Genomic DNA, 19,887 nt, shown 5'->3' with positions numbered 1-19,887 from the left:
CATCTGCGTTGTAATCTCGTCCTTAAACGCTCGTAGGTCGGCTTTCAGGTCAGTTTGGAGAGCCTGAATCTGTTTGCCGATTCCTTCCATGGTAGTCCGAAGTGTGGTGATGGAGTCCGGGTCGTCATCTAGCATGCTGGAATTCGACTTAGCTTGTCCTGGGTTTACTTTAATTCTACTCGGATTCTTTTTGGGTTTGTGTGTTCCACTCATTGTCCGCCTCTACACACCATAAAAACTTTGATTTTTACACCATCTCCATCGAGTTTAAGCGGATTTTAAACTGTTAGCTTGCGGAGCTCACCAACTACACAGCCATACGCGTGGCAGCCATTGCCGGAAGTGCTAGACATCCTATTTTTAGAATATTTTGCGGCACAAGTGTATGGAGATTTGTTCAATTGCCGTGGAACGACACAATTAGATGTAGTTTACAGGAAGGGTGTGGGCACTGCAGCATACATGTATGTTCCCAAGCAAGACCAAAGGACCCCTGAGAAGTAGCAGGACAGAGGAAACGCAGGAAGGGTCACAGTGACACAATGCTGGGCACTGGCATGCAGACATTTTTGGGGGGCAGGTGCTAGGGGTGGCATTTGGAACTTCTGCATGCCTTGCTAGGCTATACGTGCAGTATATAGGTTATATGATCAAGCCAACAAAGACCACAATAGATTGTTGGGGAAAAAACAACAACAAAAAAGAACTTTCAAAAAGAGCAGCAGGGCAAATGGGCAGGTGCTTTAGCACGACCTCGTCCCTCTCTGCACACCTACGATGCTGGGACCGTGTGAGATAAACAGGAATGTAAATGGAGAGTGCATGGAGAAATGCATTTCTTTTCTGTGGCTGTGGTGGCTCAGGTGGTAGATGAGCCTGCTGGCAACCAGTTTGAGCCCCGCTCTGCCTCACCCCATCGATGTGTCCTTGAACAAGATACTTAACCCCAAATTTGCTCCTGGTGGCAGGGTGGCACCCTATGTGGCAGCCACTGCTGCCAGTGTGCGAATGAGAGTGTGAATGTGAGGCATACAATGCAAAGTGCTTTGAGTGCTCAAAGGAGTGTACAGGCGCTGTATAGACATAGTCCATTTACCCTTTCTTGAGTGAAGTGTTTCAAGTGAGCCAACAGTGCAACAAATGCTGCAACTAACTCAAACTAATACAGCTAATTCAAACTAAGTACAAAGCCATAGCTTTTATGTCAGTTATACTCCACAAACAAAACATGTTCTTTTATTCCAATGGTTTAGACCGTTTGTGTAATGTGAAAAAACCCTGATGTTTAGTGTTCAGTAAATACATATGTGAGTGCGTGCATGTGTGTTTGGGTATGTACGTGTATGAATGTCTGTGTGTACGTGTATGTGAATGTCTTTGTGTGGGACTGAAGTCAGTGATAGTCTTGCCCAATCTGTCTGCACTGTCTGGCCTCAGGTTCACTGACTCTCTCTCCCTGCTGTGTACCTTTCTTTCTTTCTTTCTGGTTTCTCCCCTTTCTTCTCTCTCCATTTGTCTGTGTCCTCTGTCAGCACGGCTATGTGGAGGGACTGCCCGGCAAGAGGGGTCTGTTTCCCGCCTCTTTTGTCTCGCCACTGTCCGAGTGACGCACGGCTCGGATGCGACCAGATGATGATGGCTCGTCTCCCCGCACCAGCCGAGCCCCCCTCCACCTCCGCTGCCCCCTCTCCACCTCCACCCTCCTCCCCCCTCTCCTCTGTCCCCTCTCCGCCCCCACCCCCTGCTGCCCCCTCTCCTCCTCCACCCCCTTTTGCCCCCTCTCCATCTCCACCTCTGTTGCCCCCTCTCCACTCCCAACCCCTGCTGCCCCCTCTCCACCTCCACCCTGCTGCCCCCTCTCCACTGCCCCCTCTCTGCCCCCCATTCGCTGCCCCCTCTCTGCCTCCACCTCCGCTGCCCCCTCTCTGCCTCCACCTCCGCCTCGGCTGGCACTGATTCCCTGGGAACAGCCACAGGGGACCGCCCTCCTCTGGCCTCCACTCTGCCCGGCCTCATCCACTCCACTCTCCTGAGCGACGTGCAGTACGGGGCCCCGCCAGACCGCTGAAAGGGCAGCGGACAGCGAGGACAAAGGCGTCCTGCGAGGCGAGCTACCACCACCAACACCACCACCACCATGACGGCTCACCCGCCTGCCTGCCCTCCAGGTAGCGAAGTGGGGTGAGATGAGATGAGATGAGCCGGCGATATGGGAAACCTTGGAGAGCAGCCTCGGAGTCCAAACTGCCCTTTTCAACACATTTAAACAGTACTTGAAACCAAGTTGTCTGTCCTTCCGCCAGTCGCTCGAGTCAGGCAGTGTGGGAGCAGTAAACACAGTACTCACACAATGAAGGGAACAATGTGGTTGATTGTGCGTAGAGTAGAAAAGGATTAAAAAGAAGTGTGAAGAAGAGTGTGCGGCCACTACAGGACGTCCAAACACTTGTGTGTGTGTGTGTGTGTGTGTGTTTAAACACTTAAGAAGTGTGCGCCCCATGTGAATGTCCCACGTTCGAGTGAAGAGAAAAACAGAAATAATATATATCTATATAAACATTATGTATTTATTTTCTATTGTGTTCACCTAAAACAATAAAAAAAGAAGTCTGTGCCATCCTCTGTAAGATGTAAATGTGTACATTTTAAGATTTTAGGAAGTTAGAAAGTGCATTTTTGAGGGCATGTTGGAGTTTGAACGAGGGTTTGCCATATTGGCGCCACTAAATCAAGCCAAAACAAGGAGCAAACACTGCTGCTCCTACACAGAAGAATGTCGACTTTTATTTACTTCTGGCACAGGGGTATTCCAATATCATGGTTGAGTGATAATCCTGACTAAGTTAACCTACAAGAAGTGGTAAACACGCTAGTAGATGGCCCACAAGAAAAGGAGGACTTCGGGCTCTTCTATTAGATGTTAAGCTTTTACCTCTACCTCTAGTGCCTCTTTTCCACTGCCGTTCTTCTGGTAGGCCTACAGCTCGACACTGCGTGACTCGGCCGCCACTTTTTGCTTTTCGAATAGGCACGACACAGCTCAATCGTAAAGCAAAAAGTGGCAGCCGAGTCGCGCTGTGTCGAGCTGTTGGCCTACCAGAACAACGGCAGTGGAAAAGAGGCAAAAGTTAACTTAACCTGGTGTACTACTGAGCCAGGTTCGTGGAATACTACCGAGGAGTGTTGAGTAATGTGTAAATGTGCAAGCCGGACTAAGTACTGTCTAATGTACAGTAGCAGTCCCTTTTTCCCCGTCATTTCATGTGCATACCATGCAACTTCCATGAGAACTCCCAAGGTGTTTCCAGTTTGGTTTAGAAAACATGGTCCGAAAAATCAGTGGCTCCTGCTGTATGGGAAATCGCCAATAAAAGTGTCAGTATCCTGTCTGCTTCGATGCAAGAAAGTCAGGAAGTCTGAAATATTTAGCCTGATCACCTAAAAATGACTGTACTTGGACCATACTAGAAAATATTTGTTTATTACTTACCATAGTAAAGATCAAATTTGGCAATAGGCAGCCCAGTTTCAATGAGCAGCATAGTTGCAGTAAATTTTTTACCATTTCCTGCACAGTGTACCTTAAATCTGGGTATATCTGCATCCTATACTGTGTGTCTGGTGCGTAGAAAGTGTGTGTGTGTGTGTGTGTGTCTGTCTGTCTGTCTGTCTGTCTGTCTGTCTGTCTGTCTGTCTGTCTGTCTGTCTGTCTGTCTGTCTGTCTGTCTGTGTCTGTGTGTTTACCTGTTACCAGCACTACAGTACCAGGAAGTTTCTAGTTTCCATCTCTGTGTCTTCAGGGAAAGTAGGTGGCCTCTCCTTTGGCTGGAAGTGGGAACCTCCCTTGCTTTATTTTACTCTGAAAGTCTTCATTGTCCATGAACTAACTCACTGTGTAATACATTGTTCAGGAAATAAAACCTATCACTAACCCACACGTGTGACCTGCACCTGGTCCAAACTGGAGAGCTACCCCCCACTCCTCTCCCACCCTATCTCTCTGCTTGCACTGTGTCTTGAGCGTGTGGGATGTCCTCAATCGATCGTTCACAGTTCCTGTCATTGTTTGCCTTGGTGACGACAACATTGTGTGAGTGTTTGGCTTTTTGTCTAGTGGCGGCCGGATTTGTCAACGATACTTGAATTGTACTCCTAACCTACAAACAAACAAACAGACACACGCAAAAACCTAGTCACATGGGAGAGGATTCGTCTCCTGAAGACACGACAGCTCCTTGGACAACTGATGTTATTTTTGTACTTCTTTGCACAGTGGGCAAACCGGATGTGGACTGTTGCTGGCTGCCCTCCTCTGGGGTTGGAGTAATTGCTGTAAACCTGTATATTGTACATTGTGAATGAAGACACTGAGCATTTATTTGGTATTTTCTAGTAAATTATTGGATGGATAATCATTACTCAGTTTTATTTTATTACACCAGTGATGGAAATGTACTTGATCCAGAGATGTTCAGACATTTTAGCAAGTATTTTATGACTACCCGGTTTACATGATGGTCACATTCTGGTTGACATTCTGTACCCCAGTATTCTTTGTAAGTGTAATTTAACTGTATTTTGTTTTGTTTTTATTTGGAATAGGCACTTCTTATTTGTCTGTCAGAATATTTTAATATGGATTAAATTATCACACTTCATTAAAGTGACATGAACAACAAAAAATTCTCTTTCCGACCGTAATTACATTGGTCTTTGTGGAACGACGTGGAGAGTTGATTGACATAAAGCAAATGTGTGACAATTAACACTCATATAAAACAAAACAAGGATTACACATTGATGAAAACAAAGAACAATCTATGTCAAGTTTCATGGCATTCACAGTCCTCAAAAAGATCCATTAATACATAGCAAATGAATTGAAGACAATGAGACGATAATCAATTTCATAAATCCCTCTTTTCCCTGTTAATGCCTGTGACAATATCAGCTGATTAATGGGTTTGTTCCACGTGACGTTAGACACTTCCGAACAAATGTGCAGCTGCTATGTACAAGTTGCATCCAGTGGTGGAGCCATATACAGACATAAAGGGTTCATTTGTGGTGGCGCAGGTTACGATGCATTCTGGTTAGAAATTTCGGTAACACTACTTGACGCAGTTGTCATACGTATGACATAACAGTGTCGCAACACAGTCGTTCATGTGTCATAAACATTATGTCAATGTCATAAACATTTTATTTGTCTGACATTCAGTTATGGTAAACACAGCCCTAACCTTTTCATGACCGTAAAAAAATTATGACATTGACATCATGTTTATAACTTATTCATGACTGTGTCATGACACTGTTTTGGCACTTATATCATGCTTATGACGCTGGCGTCAAGAAAAGTGTAACCAAAATTTCTAACCAATGAATTGTGACTGCGTAGTGCGCAGGTTTACGCAGCATGCGGTGTCTCAAGCGTGGCCACTGACACCACTGTCTTCAGCCTGAAACCAGTAGTCATGTATCTCCTTGCTTTGCTTCCGAACGGAACTTGTCTGGCGTCACAGTGAAAACGCCAGCTTGGCTGTGTGTGATGAGGATCAGTGGCTATCTAGCACTTGGCAATAGTGGCCCAACCACCAGGAGTCAAATCATTACTTTTGGTCGGGATGAATCACGTTGTGGGCTGGGGAAAAAAAAAAACACAAAATACAAAAATCCCCACAAACTATTGGCTTCAAGCCTATAAGGCACATATACTCCACATTATGGCCGGTCATGGCACTGTGGTGTCACACTTAACCCCTCGGGTGCCGGATGAAATTAAGGCCCAACTCTTCCCAACAGTATGTAAAGAGCAGAAGAACTAGGCCAAACATCATCCATTAATCATCAACCTAAACATATAAAAATACGTACAAAGCCATTATTTCTATTTTTAAAAAAAGACAACGAGAATAAAGGGAGATACATTCCGCATTTACATTTTCCCCAACTCTAAAAGCTGGCTCTTGTGAGACGCTAAAGAGAGAAAAGTGCATGAATTAATAACAAGGCCTTGGCCGTACACAGACCCGCTACTTCCTCCTTCGTTAACGCTAAACGCTGGCAGCGGTGTGGTCTCAGTGGTTTACCTCCAAACCTCCCCTCTCACGCACATCACATGCAGAGGCAGACGTAAACAACACACATGTACTATACATGCATGCACTAGCAAACAAGCACACACATTTACTCACTCACACACATGTACTTGCTTGCGCTCTCTCTCTCTCTCTCTCTCTCTCTCTCTCTCTCTCTCTCTCTCTCTCTCTCTCTCTCTCTCTCTCTCTCTCTCTAACTCTCACACACACACACACACACACACACACACACACACACACACACACACACACACACACACACAAGAATAGAAAGGAAACTCTCCTGTCTCCTATCGTCGTCTGTGGCATAGGCATACCTTTGGGATTGGGGGGTTCATGGACAAGACACATTCAGATCAGAGCTGACCATAACAGTCATGGAAAGGTAAAAAACAAAAAAAAATTAAAAAAGAATCAGTAACTGGCTCAGATAAGTAAGGCTGCTCCCATAGCTTCACAGAGTCACCCCTCGTCAGTTCAGTTATAAACTCCATCTCTGTGATCTGCCAGTTGCCAGATCGCTACAATAACAATACGACAATAAGGCAACAATCCACTAAAGTCTATTTTGGTCTCACAGAATGTTTGTCTGGTTTCATCCTTTTTGTAGGTGACTTTTTTAACCACAAAAATACTTAAGATACTTAAGCCTTGGTTTGATTGTGGTTAAAAAAATAAGTCACTGAAGCCTTGGTTCGATTGCAGTTGTCCACAGTGGTTAAGTAAGTCAGTGGAGCCTTGGTTTCATTGCAGATGTCCACAGTGGTTAATTTAGTCACTGGAGCTGTGGGAGAGCTTGGCTGGTGGTTTCTGGAGCGGGGTGAGGTAACGGCCGGGAGAGGTGTGAGGGCTGTAGGGAATGGAGATCTGTCCTCCTGGGCCTCGTGGCCTATGTACTGGTAGTGGCCACACAGTCTTGCCTTGGAGTCAGTATTGCCAGATGGATAATAATCATCATATTTGTACCATAATGCTGTCCTCTGTATGGTCATTAATGTGAAAATAACCCATGATCTATGAGAGTTTTCATTCAGCAGCTTTAAAACACCCAATTTGTTTGTGAACAATACAAAAAAAGTTAATTTTGAAGTTTTGGTATGATAGTTCAACATTGTCCATCCAGCAACACTGCTTGGAGTCCTTCCCTCTCATTATTTCCCAAGACATTTTCCAGCACATACTGTAGACATGCGACACGTCCTGATCTTCCCCGTCCTCTCTAACCAGTCCGCACACACCACATCACACCACACCTCACCCCAGCCCACTCCACCTCACACACAGCAGCAGGGTTCCCAAAGCTCTCCTTCCAGTTCCTGCTACTGAACTGTATGTATGTATCATCTCCTGAAGAGTCGGATCTTCCCAGCCTCCTGAAGCTTTTGGATGGTCACCGTCTCGTGGTCGGCGTTGTGCACCCCCGTCTTGCGGAACGCGCCGCCGTTCTTGTTGTTCTCCCAATAGTGGTGCCAGTTGCCCCTCTCGTCCGCGCCGTAGCCAAACACAGACACCTGAGCAATGGAAGGGCAACATGGGGAAATTCATGAGAGCAGAGAAGAGCAACAGAACCCACATCCAAATTCCTCAGTAATCCTGTCGACAGTTAAGCAACTTCCAGATTCCACAGAGAGACCTGCCATGAACCAAATGTGGTCCATAATTGTGGTTGGTGGAATAACTAAACCACCAACTCAGCCATAATGTCAAGTCAAGTCATGTGTAATTTATTGTCAAAAATCTATGTAACAGGGCTAGCGCAGAAGTTTGACATTGTGTTTGACCAGTCTCCAAAGTGCAGTTAAACTAAAACATATAAATGTATAATAAATAAACTACTGCTGACACCCAAGCCATGGGGTGGCAGAATGAATAGGAAACTTAATAGGAGTAGATAACAGCAACAGAACCCACTTCTACATTCTACAGAAACCGTGTCGACAGTTAAGCATCTTCACAGTACCACTTATAACACTTGTTATCAACCAAATTTTGTTTACACTGTAATTGTGGTTGGTGGACCAGTTAAACCACCAGTTCATCCATAATGTATGATAAATGCATGAATGCACTATAACCAAAAACAGGACTGAGCAATGGGGTGGCAAAATAAGGAACCAAGCATTGAACCATGGCGGTGAGGTAAGCAAAACATGGACCCAACTTCCAAATTCTACAGAAACCATGTCCACAGTTGAGCAACTTCTAGATTCCACAGATATGGTTGTCATCCACCCAATGTGGTCTGCAATTGTGGGTGGTGGGTTAGCTAAAGAACTAGCTTTTGTTGTTTTTGTTGTTGGTCTGCCTTGAGCAACAGTGATTACACAACAGCTGTTACTTCACTGGTATGAAACGCAAAAAATAAAGAGGATATGTCAATTATACACCGTCTTCAACGTCTCAAAGAAGACGCTACTTGTGTAATAATAAGGTTCAGTGAGTGCATGTGGCAGAGTGAAGACCTGGCTTGTCAACGCTAGCCTTTGAGTGCCTAAAACTTTACTTTCCTAGCATCTGGACATTCTAATGTGCCAATCTAGTTTGCCTCAGTAATGAAAAATAGATAAGCTTTAGGCACTTCTGCTGAAACTTAACTTCATCCATAATGTATGATGAATGTATAAATACCCCTATGAAGTGTTCAGCATAAGGGCGCAACAGGCCTTGCAATGGCAATGTGTGTGGTAAGAGCGTAGTTAACCACATGTTACGCTCCAAGGTAAAGATAAGAAATAGATAAAGAACTAAAGATAGATACTATAGATAAAGATAAAGAGTTGAACATGTTTTGACTTATTACTTGTTTGAGGTTAACATCCGTGTGAACAGGTGCGTGTAAATGTGAGCTGCTTTGGAGTAGGCCTACACAGAGTTTTATATGCGGGCAGTGTGATAACCATTTTCAAAGCCATAAAAAAACATTTCTAAATTCACTGTTATGTTGAACATGGGAGTGTCTTTCATAGTAACTGCCTGTCTCATTCTGGTATGCAAACTTGCATAGTGTTGCTATAGCCCAGGGGCGGGGGAACCTATGTCTCGAGGGCCGTTTGCGGCCCTTGAGGCCGTTTTATCCGGCCCTCGATATAGTTTTAATGTTATGCAGCTTCACATGAAATATGATATATTTTGTAAAGGAATCTTAGAAAATACATTTGCAATACAAATTTGTTATATTCAGTGGACCTACAGAAGGTTAAGTCTGTTTTAAAGGTGGCTGCCTTCAATATAGTCCTAGAGTGCAGCAGGAAATCCTGGTTTGTGTTCATAATGCGGCCCTCGGAGGACTTGGACGGCCCTCGGATGAATTTGAAGTGGCCCCTCAAATGAAAAAGGTTCCCCACCCCTGCTATAACCTGTGGAGGACCACTCAACAAGTCAACCAAACAAATGTAATTTATTAGAAATCAATTATTTGGAAACAGCCATAAAGATTACTTGTAAGCAACTGGACTTTGGGCTTGAAAGACATTTAGTCCTTCATCCAAGGAGCTTCATCAAATTTCTTATTGATGCATCCATACGCAACTGATGGAAGTTCCAAAAGCCTGTCAAACAATCTTCATTGCTAATTTTAAAAAAAAAATCGTAAATAACATGACCTGGATGAATAAGATTTCCGTGCAGACAAGTTTCGGAAACCTTATTGTAAGTTGGAAATCAATAAAGTAGCATGTTTTACTTTAACTGTCATGGTGTGGAGAAGTCCTTCTTGTTTTTATCAATTGTTGTTTTTTTTTGGGGGGGGGGGTCAACTTCATTTAGACAGGACAATGAAGAGTGCGACAGGAAATGAGTGGGGTAGAGAGAGACAGGGGAGGATCGGGAAATGACCCGGGTCGGGAATCGAACCCAGGTCGTCCGCATAGCAGTCCAGTGCCCAGTTGACTAAGCCACGGCTAGGCTGAGAAGCCCTGCTTGTGTAGAAGCCTTACCTCATCACACAGATGTAGGGCAAAGATGATGGCCAGCATGCCAGTGGACGGGTACCGGCCGTGCTTCTCATTCCACTGCTCGTGCGTGTACCTGAAGAACGCAGGGTTGACCACGATCACCTGACACACAAGCAGGTAAAGTGGGACAAGTGAGAGATTGTACCACAGTTTAGCAGCTATACAAGAAGAGGTTATACATTTTACAAAAATATGCCGACAATAATGCCTTGCTATGCCAAAAACATTAACAGTTCCGGTCTACATAAATTCTGTCATACAACGTCCCAGCTTTGTATTTTATTTAAACAAGCTACAAAATAATAATAATAATAATACGTTTGTGCAGTGTATTATAGTCTATGATGGTGTATGGTTTTAATTTTATTTTTTATATTTTAATAGCTGAGCTCAGCACAATCCCTTCACCTGGATCTACATTTAAGGTGTAATTTAATATAATTGTCAGCAGCAGGGTGTCTTACCTTGTCTTTATCTGCTTTCACAAGACTTTTCACCCTCATGTATGTCCTGTAAATGAAAAAAGAAGATTAAAATGATAAAACTAAAAAAAACTGCTTGCAGAATATGCCCACCCCCCTGTGTGTGTGTATGCGTGCGTGTGTGTGCAACCGTGCGTGTGTGTGTGACCGTGCGTGTGTGTGCGACCGTGCGTGTGTGCATGTGTGCCTGTGTGTGTGTGTGTAATCTGATGCGGCCTGTGGCAAGGTGCCCTGCGTCGGTGCCCTGTGAGAACGTTCTCTGTTCCATAACAAAGGGCCTATCCCATCTCTACTGTACATTCCTGACCGCCTGGTCACTCCAGCAGTCAAGCTCTTATCTCATCAATCCAGAAAGCTGTCTGAAAAATGAACGCTGCAGAGGGTGGGAGTGGAAGGGGTGAATGAGTGAATGAGGAAATGACACAATGGATCATTAACAGTGGGTGGACAGTGAAAGATGGCATGACTGGCACAAGGGAAACAAAACTAACAGGCAAACAAAGCCAGAGAGAAAGAGAAAAGGTGGAGAAATGGAGGGTGAAACATAAAAGACAGATGCTGACAGAGGAGTGAAAAGACTGACAACAAAGACAAGCATAGAAAAAGGAAAAATGAAAAAAGGGGGGAAAAAAACTCCATCCAAGAGTTTTTCAGATCATCTGAGTCAGGGATTGGAAGCTGGGGGCATGGACCTAGTGATCTCTATCCTGTGGTGTGCACTTTATATTACATTACATTATATTGTGGTACATTATATTACATCACAATACATTACATTATATTACATTACATTACACTACGTTACGTAAGGGTTAACGTTCGGCGAGAAGGTCGCTACCGTGGAATAGCAGCACGACAGAGAGAATCTTTAGACCCCGACACGGAGCGAAGTGCTGCTATTCCACAAAGCGACCGACTCGCCGAACGTTAACCCGCTTATTATATGGATATACTTAGGCCTAAATGATTCACACATGGCGGGGACATTTCTTTAGGCCTATTTAATGTTAAGTTTATTATAGTTTTTCATGTCAAAAGATTGTTGCTGCGCAAAACAAAACAGTGCCGTTGTGGAACACCGCTAGGCAACAGCTAGGTAGCCAGGACAACAGGTGTTGTCTATCACAGCAGCTGATTAGAGTCTTGTTGAAAAGTCGCTTTAGCAGTGAAAAGTTTTGTTGCCATTGACAGCGGTCTGTTATAGACCAACCCGTCCGTTATCGAAAAATAACAGACGTGCGAACGTTGGGGAGCCCCATTGAAATGAATGGAGCATTCGACCGATGACGTCACACCATATGATAAATTATATTATATTACATTACACTACATTACCTTACGTACTTGATCTCCAGTGTGGACAGGGTGAGCATTTTACATCACATCACATGCTTGGTGATTTCTCCTAGGGTACTTTACATCACATCACATTACGTACTTGGTGATTTCTCACGTGGACAGGGTAGTGTATATACATCACATCACATCACATTACGTACTTGGTGATTTCTCCCGTGGACAGAGCGCTGGTCAACCACTGCAGGTCTAGCAGCTTGAAGGGCAGCAGCACCAGGTGTACCCCGGGGGCCAGGTCCACTGCGCTCTCCGGGTACATGATGTGGTGAGTGGTCTTATTGCCCACGTCCGCCTCGTAGCCCCGCGTCGTGGCCTTGTTCATTCTAATAGAAGGACACATAAACAAAACAAAAGTATGAAGTGAAAGTTTTAACAATCCGCAAACATGCAGTTGACCTTATTACGTCTATTCAAAGACGTCCCTTACATTGCAATATCGCTATATTTAAAGTGGCACAACATAGGATTACACAGTTTGCACGGTGTCCGTGGCATGCCTGTCTCAAAATCTACACCTTCAGGAAAATTGCTGTTTAAATGAGCTTGCTGTGAGAATGTTTTTCATCATAAAATGCCAGCAGTTGATACAAATCTGAATACTGTATGTAAAGGGAATTTTCATACGAGAGGTGTTTCCCCGACACTTTCGGGTCGCTCTGTCAAAAGTTACATTTGGGGTTCTCAGCGGACGGAACGTGAAAGTTGCGAGAGTCATTGTTCACTTACTAATGACTCAAATAAGCATGTCTTTTGGACATGGTGGTAATCTATAAATAAATAATGAGACTTAGTTTGTGAGTGCAGATTTTTGTTCTTTCAAATAAGCATAGACAGACTCGGGACAGGGATTACCGGTAATTTAACTTTTAGTTCTATATAGAGCCCCTTAAAATGTGAGGCATTACACTACTTTTGCATTACATTAGTTACTCTCGCCAAAATAACTAATTATGCATAAACCAATTATGTCTGAATGCTGTTGGTGCACCATCCCATCTGCTTCCAGATCAGCAGCTTTGAGAGCCAGCTGTCAGACTGTTACAGGATGACAAAAGGTTCTGTCTTTGTGTCATGTATTTGCCAGTGCCACTATCAGCTTTTCATGGCAATTTCTCAGGAAATGAGTGAAGTGTTTGCTTTGACAACACCAATGACAGACGAATAAGGATGTAAGGGTACATGAGTGTGCATGTGTGACAGACTAATAAAGGATATACACGGTACAGTCAAAGGACAACACCTTTGAAAGCAAACTGAAAAAGCCATTACAAGTATAGAAATAGGCGTTAAACAAATGGTAGGTGAGTAGCACTATTGACATATTTGATCTTTACAATGCCTCTCCCAATCCAAGATGCCAAAGGCATAGTGTTTCATTGTTCTCCACTTTTTAATATGTCTCTCTGTGTATGTGAGTAAAAGGGCTTTGTTTGCCCGATAAATGTTGAACGGGTGGCTGGATTAAGGGTTTACAGTCATAGCTTTATTATCATGTCAGGAAATGAGTGTATAGTCTATTTGCCATATGGCAACACCAGTGACTGAATATAAGGATGTACTGCTGAAATCAACTAAACTAAACTATTGACATTGGATCTTCATGATGCTCCTTAATCCAAGGTATCAAAGCCATATTATTCTCCAATGTTCCATATGTCTCTGTCAGCCACAGATTTGTTTGATGTAGTCGTAATTTTATAATTTTGTCGGGAAACTGAGCGTGCAGTCTATTTGGCATATGGCAACACCAATGACTTAATATTAGGATGTGAAGTTATTGGACAACACTCCCATATTGTCCATGATGTCCCATATGTTCCATATTATTCTCCGATTTTCCATCTGTCTCTGTGCGTCACAGATTTTTGTTTGAGCAATACATTTTACGTAAAAGCAGGGAGGGATTTTAGCCAAAATCATCTTGTGCACTGATAAGCAAAGTATACAGTATGAATGAATCTACTTTTGGAGGCCAACTGTAGCCAGGCGGAATAGAGATGCCCCGTCAGGACTCAAACCCACAACTTAGTACCAAACTTGGTCTTCTGACCGCTACACCAAAGAACCAGGGTCGTTGGCATGGCAGCCAGAGCACAAACATGAAACACTAGTGATGGTCACACCAACACTTTCAAGATGTCCACAGAGGCATCAGAAACTGTGCAGTGTTTCCAAGGTCTACCCATTTACATCTTCTTACGCACTTTTTTGTGTGTTTCTCTCAGTGAACAGGCTCTCAACTTCACGGTGGACAGAAACTCAAGGATGTAAGTTCAAGATAAGACCACAAGTATGCAACTTAAGCCAACTCTGGCAAAAAAAGGCATTGCATTTGATTACTTTACATTCAGTCAAGGTACACCCTGCTTCAGCAGATCATTTTGATTCACTGTTCCAATTGAAAAGAGGGGCGAAAGAGGTGAACATTTTGAGAAAAGTGCTTCAGTTTAGAGCATCATATCTCCTGCCAAGACGTCCTCATTAAGGCTGGAGAACAGAAAAGGAACTTGGCTGGACCTCGCTGTCTGCGTTGGCTGCCTTTGTGTGCATGTGTGCGTGTGTGTGTGTGTGTGTGTGTGTGTGTGTGTGTGTGTGTGTGTGTGTGTGTGTGTGTGTGTGTGTGTGTGTGTGTGTGTGTGTGTGTGAGCGAGCGTGTGCGTGCTCGTACATGCGTGCGTGCCGTGCATGTATGTGTGCGCGCGTGCGTGTGTGACAGTGTGGACCATGCATATCGTCTAACCGTAATGTTGGACTCAATATCAAAACCCTACTGGGAACGAAGAGTTGCTGGCACAGATGGCACAGCTGTGTGTGTGTGTGCGTGTGCGTGTGCGTGTGCGTGTGCGTGTGCGTGTGTGTGTGTGTGTGTGTGTGTGTGTGTGTGTGTGTGTGTGTGCGTGCGTGTGTGTGTGTGCGTGTGCGTGTGCGTGTGCTTGTGTGTGTGCGTGTTCTCTGTGCCAGACTGTAGCGTACCGTATCACCACACTGTGCCCGTCTATGTCGGCCCCGTAGTGAGAGTCCCGCAGGTTGCCAGAGTTGCCGACGACGGCGCAGGTACGGCAACGGTCCTGGCGCGGCAGCCAGTCCGGCGGAGGAGAGGAGCACACGCCGAACATCTTACGCATCACTTCCTCTAAATTCTCACCCGACCCCGAACGCTGCAGACCCTGCGAACACACAGCACACAACACAAACTAGCATTAGACGCACATTCAGTCAGGACATACAATAGCAATAGATACAGTACACAGTCATTAGAAACACACTGTATCATGGCACACACTCACATTACACACAGGCGATCATGGCACACAGGCCCACCGGTAGGGGGGGACAAAGAGGTATGTTGTCCCAGACCCAGGGAGATAGGGGGCACAGAATTGGGTCCCCATTACATTGCATGTATTGGATAGGGGGCCCTTTCAGATGACTTTGTCCTGGGCCCAGCCTGTTTATGGCATGGTATTGCTGTGTCACATGTGCTTCCAGAACATGCTGTGTGTCTGGGCCTGAATAAGTTATCTTCCTGCTGGATCATAAGTTTCCCAGTCGCCTCTGGGCACAAGGAAACCAATTAAAAGTAACAGAAAACATTTTAGGATGTCAAAAATCTCTCTTAAAGTAATCAAGTTACGGTACGTAAAAAAGTTCCCTAAGTCTTTATCTTCTCATAAAAGCACAGAATCAGCCTTTGTCAAGTCAGGTGTCTGTGAGTGGCGTGACTTTGGCCGGAGCTATTGTGCTGCTGGAGGAGAGGAGAGGTCATGAGTGTGAATTGCTGTCTCCAAACAGCTGCTGCCGGCCATTATGTCATTACCCAGCAACCCGTCAGCTCACAGGGCCAGTTTTCCCCCTGCACTCTATATTGAAGGTAGCCACGTTTACAATAGCCCCCACCTTCACTAGGTCCCCTGAAAATATCTCTTATATGTACTGCAAATGTAATTTATAACATTTCTTTGCAAAACATGCCATATCTCATTTGAAGCTTCATCAGACTGTTTTTCAGTGTTAATTCAACACACACATAGTCAAAGTTATGGTGTGGTGTTGATGTGGTGTTAATCCTACTCTTACTTTAAGTGTTGAACTGACACTGTAGAATTTACGGCTGAGTAGGTCGGCAGCCTGGAGTTCTACTATTCACTTGTCATGTTACATAGATATTTATGCATCCTCACGGTATGGTATTGTCGAGCCTCTTTCTCTTTTTCGGTCATGACTGAGCTTGTCTGACTCTCTACATTGGACAAAGCTTCATAACGCACCATACCATTCCACCAGTGGAACACTTAACTATTTGCTAAAAAAAGACTACCATAGTACTACCACTACTTCTGTATTACACAGACTGAGATCTTTAATACAACTTGGTCGTTGCTATTCGGGCAAGGGGGAAAAAACTAATTCACTGAGCCGTGTGGTGCATGTGCCTCACAGAGCAAGACTGTCCTTCTCCTCAGTCCTGAGCCCAGTGTTAGCAACCCCTACAATCTGAAGCTTGCATGTCATTAGGTAGACTGCCCTGCACCGTCTGAAGACTGGCATTGTGAGACTGGCACTGTGTTTTTGGAAAAGGGGAGCACTGACTGGAAAGAGAGAAAGAGAGAAGAGGGGGAGTCCAGAAAGAGTATTCATGTGAAGATGGGTCATGGGTTGTTCTATTGACCTCCTTCCCGGTCAGAGAGAGAGAGAGAGAGAGAGAGAGAGAGAGAGAGAGAGAGAGAGAGAGAGAGAGAGAGAGAGAGAGAGAGAGAAAGAAAGAAAGAGAGGGCGCACAAAAGAAAGGCACAACTGAGAGACCACGAGAATAGGAAAGTGATAGCTAAGTGGAGAGAGAGAGAGAGAGAGAGAGAGAGAGAGAGAGAGAGAGAGAGAGAGAGAGAAGTGAGAAAGTAAGGGAAAAAATCAGTTGGGCCCGGTCCAATCCATGGCTTATGGCTCAGGCCGCATGAGTTTTATGGTGTGTGTATGTGTGTGAGTGTGTGTGTGTGTGTGTGTGTGTGTGTGTGTGTGTGTGTGTGTGTGTGTGTGTGTGTGTGTGTGTGTGTGTGTGTGTGTGTGTGTGTGTGTGTGTGTGTGCGTGCGTGTGCGTGTGCGTGTGTGTGTGAGGGGGACTGGACACATCCACTTTCCATTATCCAGATGTTGCCCTGGAGCAGAACACTCTCTCTCTCTCTCTCTCTCTCTCTCTCTCTCTCTCTCTCTCTCTCTCTCTCTCTCTCTCTCTCTCTCTCCCTATAACGTGTATGGCATTCACAGAAGACGAATGGAGGGGGCCAAGCAAGGGTTCTTGATCCTCATTACAGCCAAGGGGCTGCCTTCTTCTCTGCTGCTGTCCCTCTCACTTTCACAGTTCAGATGTCAGAAAACGAATACAGCGAAAGGTCAAAAAAGTTTCTGTGGTCGGAGTAAGAAAGAGTAAAACATGACATGATAAAGTTTACACGAGTTCTGAAAGACGTCCCAAGAATTGTACAAAAACAAAACATCTTGCAAGTGTTGTGCACTTTCTTGCATTTGAAAGCACATAACACTAAGAGGAGATGGCACTGCTGACACTGCTAGTTCTGCAGCTGTTAACATGACATGACGTGAGGGAGATGGGCCACCTCATCACCACAGTGCTACACTGAGGAAGGCAGAACGTCGAAACACGTCTGTGTAATAATAAAGAACCTATGCATGGTGCGACCTTTTCTCATTTTTCAGTTGTTTATGAGCACTCTCAAAAGAAGAAATACTTGTTGGGTGAAGCCTGCTCCAACCTTTATGAACTAGTATGAAAGAGTAAAACGTGAAATGAGAAAGTTAACCAAAGTTCTAAAAGATATCTCAAGTTTTTTTTTTTTAATTCAAATTCTCAAGCAGTAAGTGTTTTTTTTTTTTTTTTCATGCATTTTAAAGCTCACAACACTGAGAGACAGGGCACCATTGAGGCTGAGGCTGACAGTTTCAGCAGCTCTTGACGTGACATGACAGAAGTGAGATGGAAGACCACACCATCACCACAGTGCTATACAGTGCCAGTTCTTAAATCTATGGGACTGGCAGTTCAGTGGACCACACGGTTGACAACGAGCAACATCAAATCACATACTGTAGACGGCTGACATTCATCACACCTCCTTGTTATTGTGTGATGTGTAGCGATACAGACAACGTGTTTACTCAGTCATGATGGCAGCGGTAGGCTACACAGAAAAATGTATTCTGGACAGCCTGTCAGGGCACATTGTTTTGCTGTGTAAGATACATTGTACAAACAGTTTTCAAGCCACTAGGCTTGCATTTAAAATACCTTTTTAATAGTGAAAAAAAATCCATGGAGAAGCTTACAAGGTACTGTATATGTTACATAGTACAGCTCGTAAAAAAAACTTTATTTCAGCCAGTCAGCTAAAGAACAGACATGCAGGTGATCAATCAATTTTAAGAAACCGCAACGCACTGTTTAAGGAACATGCCATTACCTGCCCTCTAATTGAAAATCCCGCAGCGCAGCGCAGCGCAGCCACCATAAACACAAACACCACAAAGAACAGGATATGATACTGATGAAAGGGTAATTATCTAAATTTGAAAATTCTAATGGTAACACACTGCTTCTCTCTCTATATATATATATACACACACACACACACACACACACACACACACACACACACACACACACACACACGTACATATATTCATACTTTATGTGTCCTGCATACAGCTTCCTCTGCCCATAAACATAGACCAGTGCAAGTCCTTGAGAAGAGCAAGAAATACAGAAAGAACAAGAAAAACAAAGAGATATACACAAATACACGAATACAAAATAGAGAGAGAGAAAGAGAAAGAAAAGAAGAGAGAGAAAGAGAGAAAGAAAAGAAGAGAGAGAGAGAGAGAAACGAGAGAGAGAGAACGAGAGGGAGAGAGATGGCGAGAAGTGTCACAGAAAGAGCATAAGAGCAAAACACACACAGAGAGACCGACGGGACGAGTTCATAGGGGACCTTACCAGCCACCACTTGAGTGAGTCCTGGTCGATCTTGTTGTCCCCGGTGACGAGGTACGGCTGGAGGTTGGGGTCGTAGTGCTGGTCGAACCACTTCGACTTCATGGCGTCCGCCACGCAGGTGGCACAGCCGCACGTCTTGCCTCGGTTGGGCGCGGACGTAGGAACAGCCTTGGCTTTGGTGGTGGTAGTAGTGGTAGTAGTGGTGGTGGTGGTGGTGGTAGTGGTGGTGGTCTTTGGGTGTGGCACGGCCACTTGGCTGGTGGGGGGTAGCGTGCGCTCCGTGCTTGCTACCAAGGACACGTAGATGGGCAAGAGGGTGCCCTTCTGGATGGTGTGCGTGGCCACCATGAAAAAGACGATCCCGCACGCCAGCGCGCCCAGGCAGGCCTTCTTTTTGGTCAGCATAGTTGGAAAACCCTTCTGTGGTGTGGTGAGAGGTTGTGTGGGAGCAGGTATTGGGGAAGGTGTGGTGCGTACTTGAGCCTAACTCAAGTATTTTTCTGTTTGTATATGCAAAATATTTTTGAGTAAATGTGGGTTTGTGTTTCCAATATTTATCTTTTAATGTTTGAGTTCCTGGTTATGTATGAATGACAACTGTTTGAGTTTGTGCATCGATGTAATTGAATGTAATTGAATGAGGTTAGTGTTCAGTTCTCCACAAGGCATACACAGAGTAATCTCTAAGCGTCAGACTGAAGTTGGTTAATTTCTCTTTGCTATAAAAAACCTGCGTGGCTCTCAGTCATAAACAGGTGTTCACTTCCTTCACACACCGATGGGAAAGTCCCTGAGATGGTTAAACTGAAGGCCTCTTTCTCTCGTTCTCACTGTCTCTCTTTCTCTTTCTCTCTCTCTCTTTCGAGAACGAAGCATCCTGCGCAGCTTGGCACGTCCTCATTTGGCGTCTCTAAAGCACGTGGCCATTGCAGGTGTCACGCTTGTGCGATCCTACAGCGCTCTTTGGTTTGATTATCCAGGAAATGGAA

At 44.7% G+C, this 19,887-nt stretch overlaps 2 protein-coding genes across 2 annotated transcripts in view; one reads left to right on the top strand and one right to left on the bottom strand.

Annotated features, from left to right (window-relative positions):
- The window catches only part of unm_sa1614 (un-named sa1614), a 106,990-nt gene extending 105,260 nt beyond the window's left edge, over positions 1-1,730 (top strand). Inside the window, exon 28 of the mRNA XM_063215557.1 lies at positions 1,533-1,730. Within this exon, the coding sequence (XP_063071627.1) occupies positions 1,533-1,607 (75 nt within the window). The 3' untranslated portion in view covers positions 1,608-1,730. The remainder of the gene's footprint in view (positions 1-1,532) is intronic.
- Positions 1,731-6,335: 4,605 nt separating this feature from the next.
- Positions 6,336-19,383, bottom strand: LOC134462493 (CMP-N-acetylneuraminate-beta-galactosamide-alpha-2,3-sialyltransferase 2-like). Its single transcript, XM_063215556.1, has 6 exons — positions 18,899-19,383; positions 14,866-15,059; positions 12,036-12,215; positions 10,519-10,564; positions 10,037-10,156; positions 6,336-7,612 (listed from the first exon to the last, which is right to left on the bottom strand). Exons 1-6 carry the CDS (start codon positions 19,301-19,303, stop codon positions 7,442-7,444), a joined length of 1,116 nt encoding a protein of 371 aa, XP_063071626.1. The 5' UTR covers positions 19,304-19,383; the 3' UTR covers positions 6,336-7,441.
- Positions 19,384-19,887: the final 504 nt, after the last annotated feature.

Source organism: Engraulis encrasicolus, chromosome 14 (genome assembly GCF_034702125.1).
Source record: "Engraulis encrasicolus isolate BLACKSEA-1 chromosome 14, IST_EnEncr_1.0, whole genome shotgun sequence".
Classification (NCBI taxonomy): Eukaryota; Metazoa; Chordata; class Actinopteri; order Clupeiformes; family Engraulidae; genus Engraulis; species Engraulis encrasicolus.
The sequence above is the reverse complement of the archived record's forward strand: the minus strand, read 5'-3'. Positions and strand labels throughout refer to the sequence as shown.